Raw genomic sequence first — 18929 nt, forward strand, 5'->3', positions numbered from 1 at the left:
CTGATTTTTTACATTGATGTATTTATAAGCAAAGTTTTCTACTGTGCACAATTGTAAAGTTTTCAACACGGAAGAAAATTACCTGACATGCATTAAATGCAGCAAGAAAATATGGACTTCACACATATGTGAACAGTGGACTTCACACATATGTAAACAGTGGAATTGTTCATTCCACTGTTTCTCAACACTCCCCCTTGAATGTCCACTTATAAGTCATAATAGACGTTGTCTCATTAAGAATCTTTGTTAGGAAAAATCCCGTGGGAAAAACCATAACTAGGGAAAGAGTACAACTATTATGTATCCTTATATGCTTAAAATCAACTGCCTCATTAAAAACCTTGTCAGGAAAAACCCAGTGGGATAAAAACCTGATCGAAGGGAAAAAGAGTGCAGCGCATATAATACTCCCCCTGAATCTAGCATATATCATGAAGATGACGCATTCCAATTTTTCGGACTAATTCTTCAAATTTCTTCGCCGGAAGGGATTTGGTGAATAAATCTGCAAGATTCTCACATGATTGGATTTGTCGATGTTGATCGTCCCTTCCTTTTGGAGGTCATGAGTGAAGAAGAGCTTTGGTGATAAATGTTTAGTTCTGTCTCCTTTGATGTACCCTTCGCTTACTTGGGTGATGCATGCAGTATTGTCTTCGTAGATGATAGTTGGATTTGTTGTTATTGTTTCCATCCCGCATTCTTCTTGGATATTCTTGATCATTGACCTTAGCCATACACATTCCCTTCCAGCTTCATAAAGAGCAATTAATTCGCATGATTTGATGATGTGGCCGTCAAAGTCTGCTTGTGATTTCCAAGATATTGCAGTACCTCCATAAGTGAATACATATCCGGATTGAGACTTAGCCTTTGTGGGTCTGAAGGTAGCCAGCATCTGCATATCCAATGAGTGACGCATTGGTCTTGACTGATAGAATAATCCGAGATCTTGTGTTCCTCGAAGATAACGTAATAAGTGTCTGACTCCATTCCAATGTCTCTTGGTTGGTGCATTGCTGTATCTAGCTAACAAGTTTACTGAAAAAGCTATGTCAGGTCGAGTATTGTTAGCCAAGTACATTAAAGCACCAATTGCACTTAGATATGGTACTTCAGGACCAAGAATCTCCTCGTTTTCTTCTCGTGGTCTGAATGGATCATCTTTCTCATTCAGGGAACGCACTACCATTGGAGAACTTATTGGGTGGGCTTTGTCCATGAAAAAACGTTTCAGGATTTTTTCTGTATAGTTTGATTGATGGACAAAAATCCCATTTCTTAGATGTTCCATTTGCAGGCCAAGGCAAAATTTTGTCTTCCCGAGATCTTTCATCTCAAATTCTTTCATCAAGTATTTTGCAGTGCTTCAAGTTCTCTAGGAGTTCCGATAATGTTCAAATCATCGACATATACAGCAATGATCGCGAATCCTGATTTAGATCGCTTAATGAAAACACAGGGACTGATTTGATTATTTTTGAATCCTTCTTTCAATAGGTATTCACTAAGACGATTATACCACATTCTTCCAGATTGTTTTAACCCATAGAGTGATTTTCTCAATTTTATTGAGAACATCTCTTTGGGCATGCAATTTTCTGGTAGTTTTAGTCCTTCAGGAACTTTCATATAAATATCTGTGTCAAGTGAGCCATACAAATATGCGGTCACTACATCCATCAATCTCATTTGCAATCCTTTCGAAACTGATAAACTTACCAGAAATCTTAGTGTAGTTGCATCGACTACTGGAGAATATGTCTCATCATAATCAATCCCTGGCATTTGCGAAAGCCTTGGGCTACTAATCTTGCCTTATATCTAGTAACCTCATTTTTCTCATTTCGTTTTCTCACGAATACCCATTTGTACCCAACTGGTTTTACACCTTTTGGTATTTGGGTTATTTGACCGAATACTTCACGTTTTTCAAGTGATCTCAATTCTGCTTGAATTGCCTCTTTCCATTTTGGCCAATCTTTTCTACGGCGACATTCATCAACTGTATTTGGCTCTACATCATTTTCATCGTATGTCATTTCAACCGCTATCGAGTAAGCAAAAATTTCATTCAAGACAACATCTTTTCGATTCCATTGTCTCTTTGTAGAAACATAATTAATTGAAGTTTCATTGTTGTCTACGCTTTCATGTTCCTTTTCTTCTGGAACACGTTTCTCTTCATTTTTGTTTTCATCATGCTCTGTTGGGAGATTTATATTAATTTCGTTCGTTGTCTCCCCTTGCCTTTTCATTTTTCTCGGTTTTAAATCTTTAGAACCGGGTGGTCTGCCACGTTTTCGACGTGCTATTGACTCATTTTCAATTGCCTTATTGTCATTAGGAATTTCAATCCGTTCCGGAGCATTCGCAGCAGGTACATGTGACTTTGACTTTCTTAGAATCTGTGAATGCATCTGGCAATTGGTTTGCAATACTTTGCAGATGAACAATTTTCTTGACTTCTTGTTCACATGAATTTGTTCTCGGGTCCAGAAACGACATTTGCGATGCGTTCCATGTAATTTCCGATTTTATATTTTGTGGGTCCACTTTCTCTCCCCCTAAGGATGGGATAGTACTCATTAAAATGACAGTCGGCAAATCGAGCCGTAAATAGATCACCAGTTGTTGGCTCTAAATATTTGATAATTGATGGAGATTCAAATCCAACATATATTCCCATCCTTCTTTGTGGACCCATTTTAGTACGTTGGGGCGGAGCAATAGGTATCAGCGCACCCAAAAATTCTCAAATGTGAGATATTCGGTTCTCGACCAGATACTAATTGTAATGGTGAGAATTTGTGATAGGCGTCGGCCTTAATCTTATCAATGTGTGCATGTAATATAGCATGACCCCAAGTAGTAGATGGCAATTTTGACCTCATTATTAATGGTCTTGCAATTAATTGTAGTCTTTTGATTAATGATTCAGCAAGACCATTTTGTGTATGTACATGAGGTACAGGGTGCTCAACAATAATCCCAATAGACATGCAATAGTCATTAAATGTTTGGGATGTAAATTCCCCAGCATTGTCTAATCTTATTTTCTTTATTGTATGATCTGGGAATTGAGTTCTTAATCGAATTATTTGAGCCAAAAGTTTTGCAAATGCAACATTTCTGCTTGACAGAAGGCTCACATGTGACCATCGAGTAGAGGCATCAATTAATACCATGAAATAACGAAATGGTCCACATGCAGGATGAATAGGCCCACAAATATCTCCTTGAATTCTTTCTAAAAACATTGGAGATTCAGTGGCAATCTTATTTATAGATGGTCTGATTATCAATTTGCCAAGTGAGCATGCAGAGCATGTTAATTCATTTGACCGAGGAATTTTGACATTCTTTATAGAGTGTCCATTTGAGTTTTCAATGATTCTATGCATCATTCCTGTGCCGGGATGGCCTAATCGGTCATGCCATAGAGTAAATGATTTTCTATTATCTAACTTCTGGTTAGATATCATATTAATTTCAATCGGACGTATATCTATGCGATATTCCCGAGGAAATTGCTGGCAATTTTTCATAGATGTATTTCTTGCCGTTTTCTCTGCCGTTAGGCATATGAATTCCTCTTTGTTCACCGTCATTGTTTCCAAATGGTAACCATTCTGACGTACATCTTTGAAACTTATGAGGTTCCTTCGAGATTTACTCGAATATAATGCGTCATTAATTATCAATTTTGTCCCATTTGGAAATATAATGCAGCTTTTCCAGAGCCTTCAATTAGCTTGGCTGTCCCAGAAATTGTACTAACATTTGCTTGGAATATTGTAAGTTTTGAAAAATACTCTTTATTTTTCAATATGGTGTGTGTTGTCCCACTGTCCAGGAGACATTGTTCTTTGTTCCAACTTCTGATGAATTCATATCTTCATAAATAATAAATACGATGATTAGTATAAGAAAAATAGTATTTTTATTAATAATAAAGGAAACAAATACATGAAAGTGGATATTGAAGCAGTTTAAATAAACTAAGCACATTAATCGATTGTGATCTAAACAAACTTATTTTCAACTTCAGCATCATCCATAAAAAAATCTGAAACATCAAGGCTGGGCATGGATGTAGTGGCTTCATTAACAAAGTTTGCTTCAGCATTTTTTCCTTTGTTTTTTATTGAAGCTTGATATAGATCTACCAAATGTTTGGCAGTACGACATGTGCGGCCCCAGTGCCCAGTCATGCCACATCTATGGCAAGTATCATTTCCTTTATAGGACGTCTGCCTCTGATTTCCAGATGATTGTCCCCAATTTTTATCAGAATGTTTAAAATTATTATTCTTGGGGAAAATCGGCCTCTTCCACGTCCACCCTCGGCCACGGTAATTACCACGTCCTCTCCCACGACCGTTGTAATTACCGCGTCCACCACTATGTATAGCATTTGCTTCTGGTGGATTAGAGCTTTCTATTCATTTATCTCATGAGTGGCTGAAGACCCCGTAGGTCTAAGATTATGATTTTTCAGCAAAAGATCATTATTTTGTTCAGCCACAAGTAGTACTGAGATTAGCTCAGAGTACTTTTTGAAAGCTCTGAACCTGTATTGTTCTGCCAATATGATATTAGAGGCGTGGAAAGTGGAGAGCGTTTTGTTTATCATTTGCTCTTCTGTGATGGGATGATCACAATATCTTAACAATGATACAATTCTAAACAATGTTGAATTGTAATCACTGACCGTTTTAAAATCCTGGAACCTCAGATTGGTCCAGTCATAATGTGCCTTTGGGAGAAGCACATTTTTGTGATGCCCATATCTTTCATTTAGGCTATCCCATAGTTCTTTTGGATCATCCACAAGTAGATATTCACTTTTTAAACTTTCATGTAAATGATGTCTTAGGAGGACTAAGGCTTTTGCCTTTTCTTGTACAGTCGCAATTTTAACTGATGCGGTGTTGTAGTTGCATCCCCTTGTTGGGTTGTCACATCTTTAATTGTATGTTCCAGTCCTTGGGCCTTTAAATTCATTTGGGCGTCCACCGTCCATTCTAAAAACTTTTGCCCAGATAGATCTAGTATGTTAAATTGTCTTTTCACTAGATCTCCCATTCTTTTGACTACAAATAGGTAAATATTTGAAATTAGTAATGATGATAAATCACATATATATATTATCTCCCCCTGATTTATATCATTATTATTATAGATAAATAATACAAACAAAAAAAAACTAAAATAGCGTCAACAATAATGAAGCTAAGCAAAAAAAACAAGAAAATACCAAAAATAGAAACAAAATACAACAAGTGAATAAACAAAAAAAACTTCCTAAAATGCACTTAAAGACAAAAAAAATTGATATTCATGTGCATTTTTCGCCATTCTTCCGGGGGAAATTTTTTTTTTGTCTCCTATTTATGTATTAGGAGATATATCATTAATGCCATGAGGAGGAAAAAGAAACCGGCTATAAGAAATAAGTAGAGTTTTATTTTCCTAAAATCCTCTTCAAAAGAGGAAGATGAGGGTGGAGGACGGTTGTCGTCGGCGTTAAACATGGTGGCCGGAAGGTTGAGGAAGAAGGAAAAAAAATTTGTGGGTTTAGAGAAAAAAAATCGGAAGAAGATAAGGGATATGTGGTGAAAATGGGGATGGTAATCCGCTTTTATAGAGGGTTATCCCTAACTGTGCAGTTCATATACAGTTAAAAAATATACAACGCAATAAAATTCTAATATTGACAAATATATATTAGAGCATGCTAGTAAATTGGTAATATAATATATGTAACTATAAATGCAAAAAAGTAGAAGATTAGAGACAATAATATATAATAATGTTCTGAATGCTTGTTCCCTGCATACATACGACATTATTGCACATATAAGACATAATAATGCTATCACTTCACTAGGCCGTCCATATAGGTGGCAATAAAAAAATTAACCTGTCCATATAGGCGGTTTAAGAGCAGATAAAATAAAATAACGTAAATAAAATGTCCTTGCCCTCCATGAAGGTGGCGTTAAAATTATTTGTTTTCTGCGTTAGTAGTATGATGACGTTTACTACTAGTTTCTTCCTGTTCATCTCTATCTCTTTTATTACTGGGCGGAGGTTGATTTTCAGCTGGTTGTATAGGAGGGTTATTATTGGTGTTGGGAACAGGGGTTTGTGGGTTTTCTCTGGTATAGTATTTGTACCGTTGTTACGGTTACTGGGTCGGGGCTGTATTACAGTTCCCCTCGCTGGGTTGGTAGTGAATGGCACATTGTTTCGCTCTATCCAAAAAAAATACCCGAGACAGAGACATTGTGTAAAACAATGTTAATCCCGTTACTTTGTTGGTCCATGTTCGGGTAGTAAAAGGGTTGGGCTTGGAGAAAAAAAATTTAAACTTAAAAACAAAATGGATGTAAAAATTTTAAAGATACCTTAAAAAAAATTTCCGGTAGAACACTCGTGCTGATAACGTGTTGTGAGAAATAGAGAGTATTGTATTGCATTGATGTGTAAACTGATTTCTTACATCGATGTATTTATAAGCAAAGTTTCTACTGTGCACAATTGTAAAGTTTTCAACACGGAAGAAAATTACCTGACATGCATTAAATGCACGCAGGAAATATGGACTTCACACATATGTAAACAGTGGAATTGTTCATTCCACTGTTTCTCAACAATTATCAATATAGTACGAATCTATATCTATTTTATATAATACTATAAAGGAATAAGGATTTGCTTATGTGGCAAGAGCAAATTGAATTGCTGATGTGTTAATCCTTTATGATATCTTTTACAATTTTTTGTCACGTGTATTTGTATTTAAATATTTCTGTTATGCATTATTTTTTTAGGCATATAATTGGAAAGCTATTTAAGAAAGTTCTCTCTTATGGAATGTAAATCAACTAAATTTTAGGAATCGATTGCTATTAATTAGTAATTACTTATGCATCATAAAACTAGACAAAGAGATTATTAATATAGTACGAATCTATATCTATCTATCTATATATATATATATATATATATATCTAAAGTAAAATCCTTGAGGCCACGTGTCGTTCAGTTAGCGATTTCAATCCCACGTGGCATGACGTGGCATGCTCCTTTGATCAGTATTCCTCGAAGCTCAATGAGGGTGTCCACGTGTCACTCGAATCAAATCATATGTAATTGACGTCAATTAAGGATTTTAATTGATACGTAATCTACATAATTAAGGAAACGTTTATTGGAATAACGTAATCTATGTCGACCAAGTTGCACGTGAAAATTAGAAAAAAAAAAGAATATCAATCACGATATTAATTGAGAGATTTTCGCATAAATTATGGAATCAATCAAGGAAATCTGAATATCAATAACAATATTATGGAAACAATAAATTATCGAATCAATTAGGAATCAATCATGGTTGTAATTGATAATAAACCAACCAACCATGCTAATATTAAGGAAACAATTTTACATTACTATAATTACAAATAAAAAAAAACAATAAATTGGTAATTATACTCGGCCATAGGTAGTATAAATATCAATGGTTCTTTGGCTTTGTCTCACCACACCACAACCCAAACTACCGTATTTTTTAAAATTAGAGGACACTCCAAATGACGTTTTTAGGATGGTCATGGCACACCATAAAACAATTTGTTCGATTCTTATTCATGCGCTTTTATGAGATTAGTTTCAAAAAAAAGACTAAATCAAAACCAATCTAATACTACACGTGATATGTCCGTAATTGAAGATGTAATTCAAGAAGTCCCATGTGAAGCACAATGCGCCTCAATTGAAGATACATGGCATCCGAAATTGGCACATTCTAATTTCTTTGATGTTGATGCAATGGTGTTAACACTATTTCGTTCGGGTCGTCTTTTGAGTCATAAAGTATCAACTGAATTCACGCATGATATATGTTATGATTCGCCTATATGGGATACTATTGAAGACGTATCTTCATCAAAACCTCGGTTTAGGGTCTACTTGGATTGTGATAACATGATGTTGTACTACCTACACACTTTACCTCCAAGGATTCATAAAGTGTGCCATGTGTGTTTCGAAGAATTGACTTTGGTCGACGGAAATCTTCTTCAATTAAGTAGAAATAAAACTTTATTGTATTATATTGCAAGGAATGATTAGCAAGTTGTCTTACATACTCTTTTATATTAATGTAGTATGTTAATTTTCTTAATTGAATTACGAAATAAGTGCAATTAGAGTTGTACTATTTATTTGTCAATCTTATTATAAATAAAAAGTGTTTGCTATTATAATCACGGTTGTGATTAATACATGCAATAAATTCAAGCTTTTAAATACCGACCAATGCATGCAAGCCATTAAATTTTATCTACCACCTAATGCATGCAATACATTAATTGATAATTTTTTTGCCTATAAAAAAGAATGTAAAGAATCCGGTTATCATAACCCCTCTTGCTTCCAAATCGTTTTTAAAATTTCCAAGCTAAGTATCCTTCTAATTTCTGAAAAAACAACTTATTTCATGAAATGGATCCTAAAATTGCAAAACATGTCAATGATATTAATGAGTCTATGTATGAATTTTTTGAAGCATGGTCTGCCATTGATGAGGAGATTGCGAAATCTCTAAAAGCACTAGAGAAATTAGAAGAAGAGGAAGAAATGGAAACCATGGGTTATGTTGGTATGATTATCTCCTTTCGTAATAAGATTGAACTTGCAACAATAGAAGCAAAGGAAAGAGTTCAGTATTTGGATTCCCTAATAAATGATTAATGTACTTAAACGTGTGTACCAATGGGGATGAAAAGATGAAATCATGTCTTGAAGAATGAAGTATTCAAGTTTTCTTTCTCATGTATTGTTTTGCATTTCCGTATTAAATATGTATTCCATATCTCTATTTATTTTTCATGGTCATGAATTTTGTTTATTAAAGAAAAAGTCTTGCAGTACATGACTAAATTGCTTAAGTGGAATTTCATAGTAATTAATTTTAAATATGTATTATGTATATCTCTTTAGTTATCATGGTCATGAATTAAGTTCAATCAAGAAGAAGTAAAATATAATGCATAATTTTTTTTTTTTCGGATATATAAAAAAAACGTGACTACAATTTAAATCTAACATAATTATTTGTATATTTCGATCTAAGAATGTACATATCACCGTGGGATACTCTTATGTGTGTTAAAGATTTTGATTTGATTTACCTTTTAATATATTGATTCGTTACCAGTTTAGAAACGAAATATTCCAGTGAATTTTTTTTGATTGATTCCGAAATTAAGTGATTTCAAGCGACACATACTTTTATATGCAGTATTGTTTGTCTTATATATATTGAACATACAAAAAAGTTGTTTTATTCTCTTTTGTGAAATGGATCCTCATGTCAATAAGGTGCGAAAAAATGAATTCACATTGCTAAATTCTTTGATGAGGCAAGTTCACGTTCAAAATAAGGAAATAGGTATATATATATATACTGCATTTTATTTTTTTTTCACACGATTTTTTTTAAACCTTAATTTTTTACATTCTGTTAAAACATTCTTGCTTAAATAAATCCTTTTTCGATTTTTAATCACAGTATAGCTCAAAAAAAAAAAAAATCGTTCAACGCATGCTATGTAAATAAGAAATCTATATCTTATATCTGAATTATGATAATTCTTTTTTTAAATTTTTACAAATATATATATATATATATATATATACATGTTATATATATATATATATATATATATATATTAGATATATAGATACTATCTAATGTTATAAATGATTTTTAATATTTTTGGTTACATTCATGTAATTTATGTTGTTATCCATATAAAGTTATATTCGATGTCACAACAATTTAGAACTATCAATTTTCGCCTCTTTGTTCTATTTGATTTTTTCTTTATTTTTGTCCATGTTTAGAATTAGTTGTATCATAAATTTATATGAATGTGAAAAAAGTCAATCTTCGTAAATGTGTAATTCTTAAAAAATGACATGTTAGGTGTTGTTGGAGTGCTCATCTATATGGGACGTGTTCAATCAAAATTTAATAGACAAAGCAAAAAACAATATATCATACTAATTGACAAGAGGTAGTTTTATAATTATGTGATTTATATTACATGTAATTGTATTTATTTTTGTTTTTTTTGCCATAATTAATATATTGATTCGTTCTTTCTACTTATATCAGTTATACTGCTATGAAATTATGCGTTGTCGACAATTTTTTTGACCATTTAGAACAATTAAGTTCTGACCTATTACAAGACGCTATGGTTGTTTTAGCAAGAGGATTGGTTTTGAAAAATGACGACGGTAAGCATAAAATTGTATTATTTAGGTAACATATGTTTACATTCTGTATTTAAATTACTTTTGTCTTTTTACTACATTTCATAGGCATTTATTTGCAATCTGTTGAAAACACACAAATCATGATCAATCCTAGGACAAAGATTGCAAGCAAACTAAAACAATGGTAAGCTACTATGTATACTTACATGCGATTTGATCATTTTTTCAATCATGTGAAACTTAATGTGTTCGCTTAAATACATGTTTTGATTGGGTTAATTAGGTTTCGTAACGATCAATTTGTCCGACACAAGACAATATGGATAAATAAGACTTCTCTTCCGCTCAATAGATTACTATGCATCTCAAATTCAATGCGTTTATCCATTTCTGAGTTTCACAAATACAACGGAGTATGTCCTATCTGATATTTACTTTTTTATATCTTATATTTGTTCGTTTATATTTATATAGATATGTAAATTAAATTCATTGTTTCATTGTAGGGATGCAAGTGTAGGGTTGTTGGGAGAATAAATGATATTAATAAAGTAAATAGTTCGAATTCCCTATTCATACATTCAAAATTAAGGATATAAGGGGCATTAAGTGTTGGACTATCTCACAAGCAAACTTTTAATTACAAATGTCCACTCTTGATCTACCAAAACGAACTGAAGAGGTATGTATGTTAATATTATAAACTTCTAGGATACAACTACAACTTTGTAATATAAATTTCGCTTTATCGCTAATGATTGTTTTTGTAGGTTAAATACATGGACAACCTACGGACCAAACTGTTCTCTCACATTGGAGATGCATATGTTTTCGTACTTGAAGCGACATTGCTATGTTTTAAATCTAAAGTTCATGAAGTTGTGGATGTTACACACGTTTACTGGGCGGAAGAGTGTGCTTATCAATTTACTTGCAACAAATTGATCACAAAATATAATTTTTATGTATTTTATTTGTTATTTAAATTTTCTTAGTTACAAAGTGTTTCAATTATAATGTAAGTTTACTACTTTTTGTTATGCGTTATTAATTATGTAATTCCACCACTTCGTTTATGTCTTAAATCATAATAGAATGAAAATTTAATACCAATAAAGCGTTATATATATATATATATATATATTATAATATATATATATATATCATATATAATCGTATTTATATATTCCGGTTATTAAATTGATTTATTACCAAACACTTAAAATAATTTGTTATGTAGTGCAATAATTAATATTGGACGTATATATAAAACAACCATATACAATTATTATTCACGTTTTTAATAAAAAAAAATATAGTAACTGGCGCCAATTTTTTAATTAAATTTAGAAAAATTTTCCTAAATTAAATAGTGCACTAATTGGGGTAGTTTTAAATTTGATAGTTACGAAATGTTGGTAGGTGTTGCCAATAAGTAGTGACTTTCCATTTTGTCAAATATTATTGCCAAAAGACACAACCATTTATAAAAATGTAAATATATATAATATATATACAGATTTATATATGCCGGTTAGAGAATTGATATCTTACCAATGCTAAAATTAATAAAGTGAATTATTACATTAATGGCTGTATATTTAAGTAAATTTCAAATAACTATATACAATCATTAGTCACGTTTTTTTTACAAAAAACTAGTATATGGGCCCGGGCGATGCTCCGGGTTTTCTCTATGCTACAATTTAGTACTCCCTCCGTCCCAAAATATAGTTCCCATTTCCCTTTTTTCACGATAATTTATGCAAGTAGAATCTAGTAGGGATAGTAATGATTTTTCATTTATTTCAATAAATGTTCTATGGGAAAAGATGATTTTAAGAGAGAGAGTGGAGAATAATTGGTAGAAAAAGCATTAATTGTAACATTTTGGTTGAATAAACAAAGGAAAAAACAAATTTCAAGAAGAAAATAAATGATGGGACACGGTTTTTCTAGACAAATTACGAAAAAATGTCGAACTAAATATGGAAATGGGAACTATATTTTGGGACACGCAAAATGGAAATGGGAACTATATTTTGGGACGGAGGGAGTAGTAGTTAAATAAGTCATCTCATTTCCATTTGAAAAAGTTATCTCATTCATTATATAGATTTTAAAAGTTTTCCATTCATATATCATTATTAATTTTGATTGAAAAAATAATAATGGTATGGTGGAGTAATGGTTGGATCTCTTTATTTCATACTTGAGGTTGTGGGTTCGAATCTTCACGTCAACAATTTTTTATTTTTACTATATGAGAAAGACATGGATAAAATATTGAATGAGGGATGGTGACACATGACACAATGAGGGATGGTGACACGTGGCACATATATGTTCTTAGGAACGCCTTTTAATATATTAGTATAGATATAAACGGCCGGCTTTTTTTAAAATGAATTTCCTACTAATTCCTATATTAAAATATCATTACTTGGGATATATATAGATATTTGGCAGTTACGAAATGTTGCTATGATTTGATTTTAATTTGTGACTTTCCATTGTCTCAAATATTATTGCCAAAAGACACATCTTTTCATTTTCTTCAAGCATGCCTTTTTTATGAATGTTATATATATATAGATATACAATTCATTCAACCAAAATACATCCTCCAAATTAAAATTTCGATTTTTTTCATTCTCACACTCTCAAACATGGAATTCCCAAATGCAAAGAAGACTAACATTGTTCATTCCCTTCCTACTGAAATTATTATTGAAATTCTTTCACGCGTTGGTGCTGCAAGTGCTCCTGATTTATTTGCATGCAGATTAACGTAAGTTTTATATTTAAGATTTCTTTTGTTTATACGGGATTTAAATTTACAAATTATCATCTTATGAAATTTAATTTGTTTTCAGTTGCAAGGCTATTAATAAAATGTCACACGATGAGAAGATATATAAGAAGATTTCTTTCGAACATCTGTACATGCATTCGTTGCGTAATGATGAAAATAAATCAAAGTTCTTTGATTTATGCTTGCAATACAAGAACCCAGAAGCACTCTTGCGTTATGGCATGGTAAAGTTGTTTACTATTGATTAACGAAATTTTAACGCATGTATATATATTTTTTTTTTATATTATGAAGATAACTAACTATTTTTCTATAGGTACAGTATTTTACATATGTGTTGTTAGATGAAGGGTTGAAAACCATCGACTTGGCACATGCAAAGGGCAATGTGTTCGCCACATATTTATTGGGACTTTTGCTTATATGCAATGTAGATGAAGAACGCAAAAAGAGGGGTGTATCGTTATTACTAAGTGTTTTTCACCAGCATCCAATAGATGAAGTGGTTCAATTAAGAGGAACTTTACGAGATATGATGGTGTCCCTTTGGTTAAACAATAACATTGTTTGTGAGTCAGATGAATTGGTAAAGTGTGATCAAGGGCACCTTCATGCATATGACAACATTGTGGACAAATGGGATTACTTCGCATGGCGTCCTGATGATCTCAAAAATTTATGTGATGCATACTTATGTAATCGCGAAGCAGCCTTTTTTCTACGCTTGCTTCACTAGATTTTCTTAGATATGAAATAGTTATTTTAAGTTTTTGCTTTATATACATTTGTAGTTTAATTTTCAATTGTATTAAAGTTCTTTTCATAATAAGAGTTTTAATATCAATAAGATAAGTTTTTATTAATCTTATATATTTTCCATAGTAAATGATAATCATTTTTGTTAAGTTATGATAAACTTATATTCAGTTTGACCACTTATCAAAGCAATCTATATATATTTAGATTAAACACTAATAATCAAAACTTATAAATGGTTGATTTAAATTTCAGATTTTGTTGTTTATTAAGGCACACTTATAATTGTTTAAGTCTAAATAACGTTAATTTAAGTAGTTGGAAAATATACGATTCAAATATATACTTACCTATATATGGAGTGAATAATTAATTTGTAAGTAATGTAGTCAAATATTATTGTTACGCCAATTTAGGTAAAGGTTGTGCATTATATGTCTTAAATTATTTTTTTTATCTATACAAAAAGAAAATTACGATTTGTGGGCAATGATTTTACAAGAGCTATACTTATGTCACTAATGATACCATTTTTCGTAATAATTGAATTTTATGAATATATGGTTTATTCAAAGTACAATTATACTAAATATATTAGTAATTGATTAGTTGATTATCTGATGTTAGGAATATACGCATAGATTTGCGAATAAATGTCCTATATTTTTTGAATGAATACATTAATTCAGAAGGAATCATGGTACTATTATTTTTTTATTGATATTTATATTTAAGGAAGATATGTGTTACTCGAAGTTAAATTAGGCTAGATATGTTATTAATTAGGGCAGTTTATTATTGAGTGATTTAATGATTTAAATGAATGTAACAACTCATTATAAGCAATTAAGAAATCGGTGATTAAGATTATCATATTTTTACAAAAAAAAAAAAAATTTGATTAGGAAATCGGTTATTAAGATTGTCAATGATTATGAGATATTCATATTTTAGGTAAGTGATTTCTAAAATCACTGTACGAATATATTCAAATCTTCTTTTGTTGATTTTTAGTTAATTCAGAAGGAATCATCATAGTATTATTTGTTAAAAAATAAAGTAATAATAATGATACAATTATGCGTAATAGTTGTATTTCAGGAATATATGGGTAACTCGAAGTTAAAATAGGCTAGAAATATTGTTAATCGATGTAGTTTATGATATGATTTTGAGTGATTTAATGATTTAAATGAAGGTAATAACTTATTGTAAGCAGTCTTATAATTGGTGATTAAGATTGTAATTGATTATGATATATTCAAATTTTAGGTAAACAATTCCTACAATCACTATACGATTATATATAGATAATATTTAGATCTCAACGTTAATTCAGAGGGAATCATGATACTATTCTTTTTTTTTAAAAAAGTATATAATAATACAAATTTTCCTAATAATTGTATTTCATGATTATATAGATTACTCGATGTTAAAATAGGATAGATATCTTACTAACGTGAATACTAATTCGTAAATACCATTTACTTCACTTTATATAAATACACACTGAGCTCTTACTCCTAATCTTAATTCATATTTGTTTGAAAACCCGTTTATTCCATCTTTCATTCATTCGAATATTTTCCTACACAAATGGCATCCCGAAATGATGCACCTGTTAAAAAAATATTTAATGTTTCTGATTTGGTTAAGGGAACAAAATATATCACTATTGAAGTCCGGATAATACGGGTTTATGAGAAGCCAAATTTTACGAACAATCTGGAAGCTGGTAGCATTGAAATGATTTTGATGGATGTACATGTAAGTGATCTTTAATTATATTATATATATAGATATTTGTATTCGTTTCTTTTACTAATAGTCAATTATATTATATGTGTTCATAGGGTACAAAAATACATGCCAGTATTCGAAGGAACCTAATTGTTGCTTTTTGGCCTAAGATTGAGGAAGGAGGATTTAGACATATTTCAAATTTTTTGCTACGTGATAATGCTGGATACGAGCTAACAACGCAACATAAATTCACCATATCAATGAATTATGGATCGTCTATAGTAGACTGCAATCCTTTGGATATCCCACTATATGGTTTTGAATTTGTTCCATTTGGTGATATTTTGGCCAAAAAAGGTTCTGATGTTTATCTCATTGGTATGTTTATTTTGTTCTATAATCATTTCCTTTATTTCTATGATTTTTAGTTTATTTTGAAACGTACACCTTAAGTTATAATTTTTTTTAAAAACAACATATAGATATAATTGGGCAAGTGACTGCGTATGGTGAACTAACCAATACCGCTAAATCGAGGTGCATGACTATTGAGCTGATGGACACAAAGTATGTGTATATACATTATTAATTATTGACTATCTTTTTTGGGACAATTTTTAAAATTTTATTCAAACTTTAATATAACAACTTATGAAACTTTTCATTTGTATTTCTAATTAGGAATGACAACCTAACATGTGTTCTATGGGGCACATATGCTGATGAGATGATAAATTACATAAATGCTGAGGGAGCTAATGGTGCAATTATAGTCATCTTACAGTTTGCAAAACGAATCATGTATAAAGGTAATTCCTACTTTTATGTAATCCACGCTTAGATTTGAATTTTTGTATTAAATATGTATTAGCTTTTTAATTTTCGTATTAGATTTGTAATAGATTTTATTTTCGTACTAAATATGTATTAAATATGTATTGAAGAATCAAGAAAAAGTAAAATATAATGCACCAGTTAATTTTTTTTTCCGGATATTTTTAAAAAAGTTACTAAATTGTATATTTACCATAACTGCTTCGTATGTTTTTAACATAAATTAGATTCAATTTTAGTTATTTAAATTTTTATTGTGTTATAGATATTAATTTGTCTATCTGTTTTTTTATAATAGGTGGTGTTCGTGTTCAAAATTCTCGATATGCTTCAAGATTGTTCATTAACACACAACTATCTGAAATTATTGCTTTTAAAGATAGGTAAGTTATATTAATTTTCAATTTAATAGATGATATATCAGCCACATTTATATAATTAAACATTTATATAATTAAAGTTTTACTGATGATCAATGTTATATATCAATTACCCTACTTAACACTCATAAATACAACAAAATATATTTCATACAAGTATAATCCTTTGTTTTATCATGCAACCATGTATTAGAATATCATGTAATTGTATGTTATCTACCACAATAATATAATTTGAGATTCTGTAACTACATCTAATTATTTGTATAGAACAACACATTCATTACACTAGTGGAAAAATGAAGAAGGGCTGCGCTAAAAAAGGCATGTAGGGCTGCACTTTTTGACAGCAGCCCTTTCAGTAGCAGCCCTTCACTTTTTAAGTAGGGCTGCGCTAGAAAAGCGCAGCCCTTAAGCTAGAAGGGCTGCGCTAGTTAGGAAAAAGCGCAGCCCTTCTAGCCCAGAAGGGCTGTGCTAGTTAGGAAAAAGCGCAGCCCTTCTGGGCTAGAAGGGCTGCGCTTTTTCCTAACTAGCGCAACCCTTCCTACCAAAAAAAAAATTTAAAAAATTTTTTTTTTTTTTGTCATTTTTTTACTCATAATCTCACATTTTCTGAAATTAAACAGAAGAGAAGAGAAACGAAACGAAATACTAAACCCAAAACAATAAAAAGAATGAAACGAAAATGAAAAAAAGGAACAAAAACTAATATACAAAGAGAAGTATACAATAAGTATACAAGAAGTATACAAGAACATTAATCAAAACAAAGATGAAAATACAAGAAATTATATACAAAGAGAAGTATACAAGAACATTAATCAAAATAACAAAGAGAAGTATACAAGAATAACATTAATCAAAATAAACAAAGAGAAGTATACAAGAATAACATTAATCAAAATAAACAAAGAGAAGTATACAAGAACATTAATCAAAACAAAGAGAAGTATACAAGAACATAACATTAATCAAAACAAAGAGAAGTATACAAGAACATTAATCAAAATATATAAACAAAGAGAAGTATACAAGAACATTATAGATCTGAAAATACAAGAACTACAACCTAATAATGTTTAAATATATAAAACAAAACCCAAATACATAATTTAAGGGAAAAAAAAAATTCGGAAAAACTTAAAATGGGTATTTGGAGGCTTAAACGAACTCGGATGGCTTAAAAAGCCTAAACGTCACGGCGTAGCGATGTGTTTGACTCGTTGGCCCGTTCCGCTTCCGAAAAGGTGTCACAATAGGCAATCGGACTCCGTCGCCATGTTTAGCGCAAATCATTTCAAGGTTTTTGTCGCAAATGTTTATGGGAGTTTTTGAGAGAGAAGAGAGGATGAGAGAGAAGAGAGGATGAGAGAGAAGGAGGAAAGGAATAATGAGGACGTGAGAGAGGAGAGAGAATGAGGGATAATATATTTGACGAATCCCGCTCAATATTTCAAAGCCCGCGATTCCGAAATTTTAAATTTTTTCAGGAAGGGCTGCGCTTTTTTTAAAAAGCGCAGCTCTACTAAGCAGAAGGGCTGCGCTTTTTAAAAAAGCGCAGCCCTTCACTTAGTAGGGCTGCGCTTATTTAAAAAAGCGCAGCCCTACTAGTGAAGGGCTGCGCTTTTTTAAAAAAGCGCAACCCTTCTGCTTAGTAGGGCTGCGCTTTTTTAAATAAGCGCAGCCCTTCACTAGTAGGGCTGCGCTTTTACGAAAAGCGCAGCCCTTCCTGCGCAGCCCTTTATGTTTTTTCCCCTAGTGTTAGCAGTCAATATAATTGTACTTAACCATGTAGGTGAACTATGAATATGACTTTATTTTGTTCCACCTAATAATATCAAATACAAATAAATAATTATTACATTTAAAATTAACAACAAATTACATCGCTTTAAAATATTATTTACATATAGCAATAAACTAATATTAGTGGAATAAAAATAGTTATCCATTAATAGTAACCAACATGGTTAAGTATTATTATTTAATTTATTATACCAATTAAATATATGTTATGGATCACATAGCAAGCGTTGTATTGATAGTATTAATATAAATGTAATTTATGTTGTGTCATATAAAGTTAAAGAAATTATACC

At 31.2% G+C, this 18929-nt stretch overlaps 2 protein-coding genes across 2 annotated transcripts in view; both read left to right on the forward strand.

The window, feature by feature from the left end:
• The first annotated feature begins 12968 nt into the window (after positions 1 to 12968).
• LOC104885258 (putative F-box protein At1g67623) lies at positions 12969 to 13850 on the forward strand. Its single transcript, XM_010669957.1, has 3 exons — positions 12969 to 13090; positions 13176 to 13338; positions 13431 to 13850. The coding sequence occupies exons 1-3, from the start codon at positions 12969 to 12971 to the stop codon at positions 13848 to 13850; spliced, it is 705 nt and encodes a 234-aa protein (XP_010668259.1).
• A 1619-nt stretch (positions 13851 to 15469) lies between these two features.
• The window catches only part of LOC125493729 (uncharacterized), a 6067-nt gene continuing 2607 nt past the window's right edge, over positions 15470 to 18929 (forward strand). Inside the window, exons 1-5 of the mRNA XM_057391240.1 lie at positions 15470 to 15640; positions 15727 to 15994; positions 16099 to 16183; positions 16298 to 16425; positions 16749 to 16833. Of these exons, the coding sequence (XP_057247223.1) occupies positions 15470 to 15640; positions 15727 to 15994; positions 16099 to 16183; positions 16298 to 16425; positions 16749 to 16833 (737 nt within the window). The remainder of the gene's footprint in view (positions 15641 to 15726; positions 15995 to 16098; positions 16184 to 16297; positions 16426 to 16748; positions 16834 to 18929) is intronic.

The sequence above is a fragment of the Beta vulgaris genome, chromosome 1 (genome assembly GCF_026745355.1).
Source record: "Beta vulgaris subsp. vulgaris cultivar EL10 chromosome 1, EL10.2, whole genome shotgun sequence".
In the NCBI taxonomy this organism is placed as follows: Eukaryota; Viridiplantae; Streptophyta; class Magnoliopsida; order Caryophyllales; family Amaranthaceae; genus Beta; species Beta vulgaris.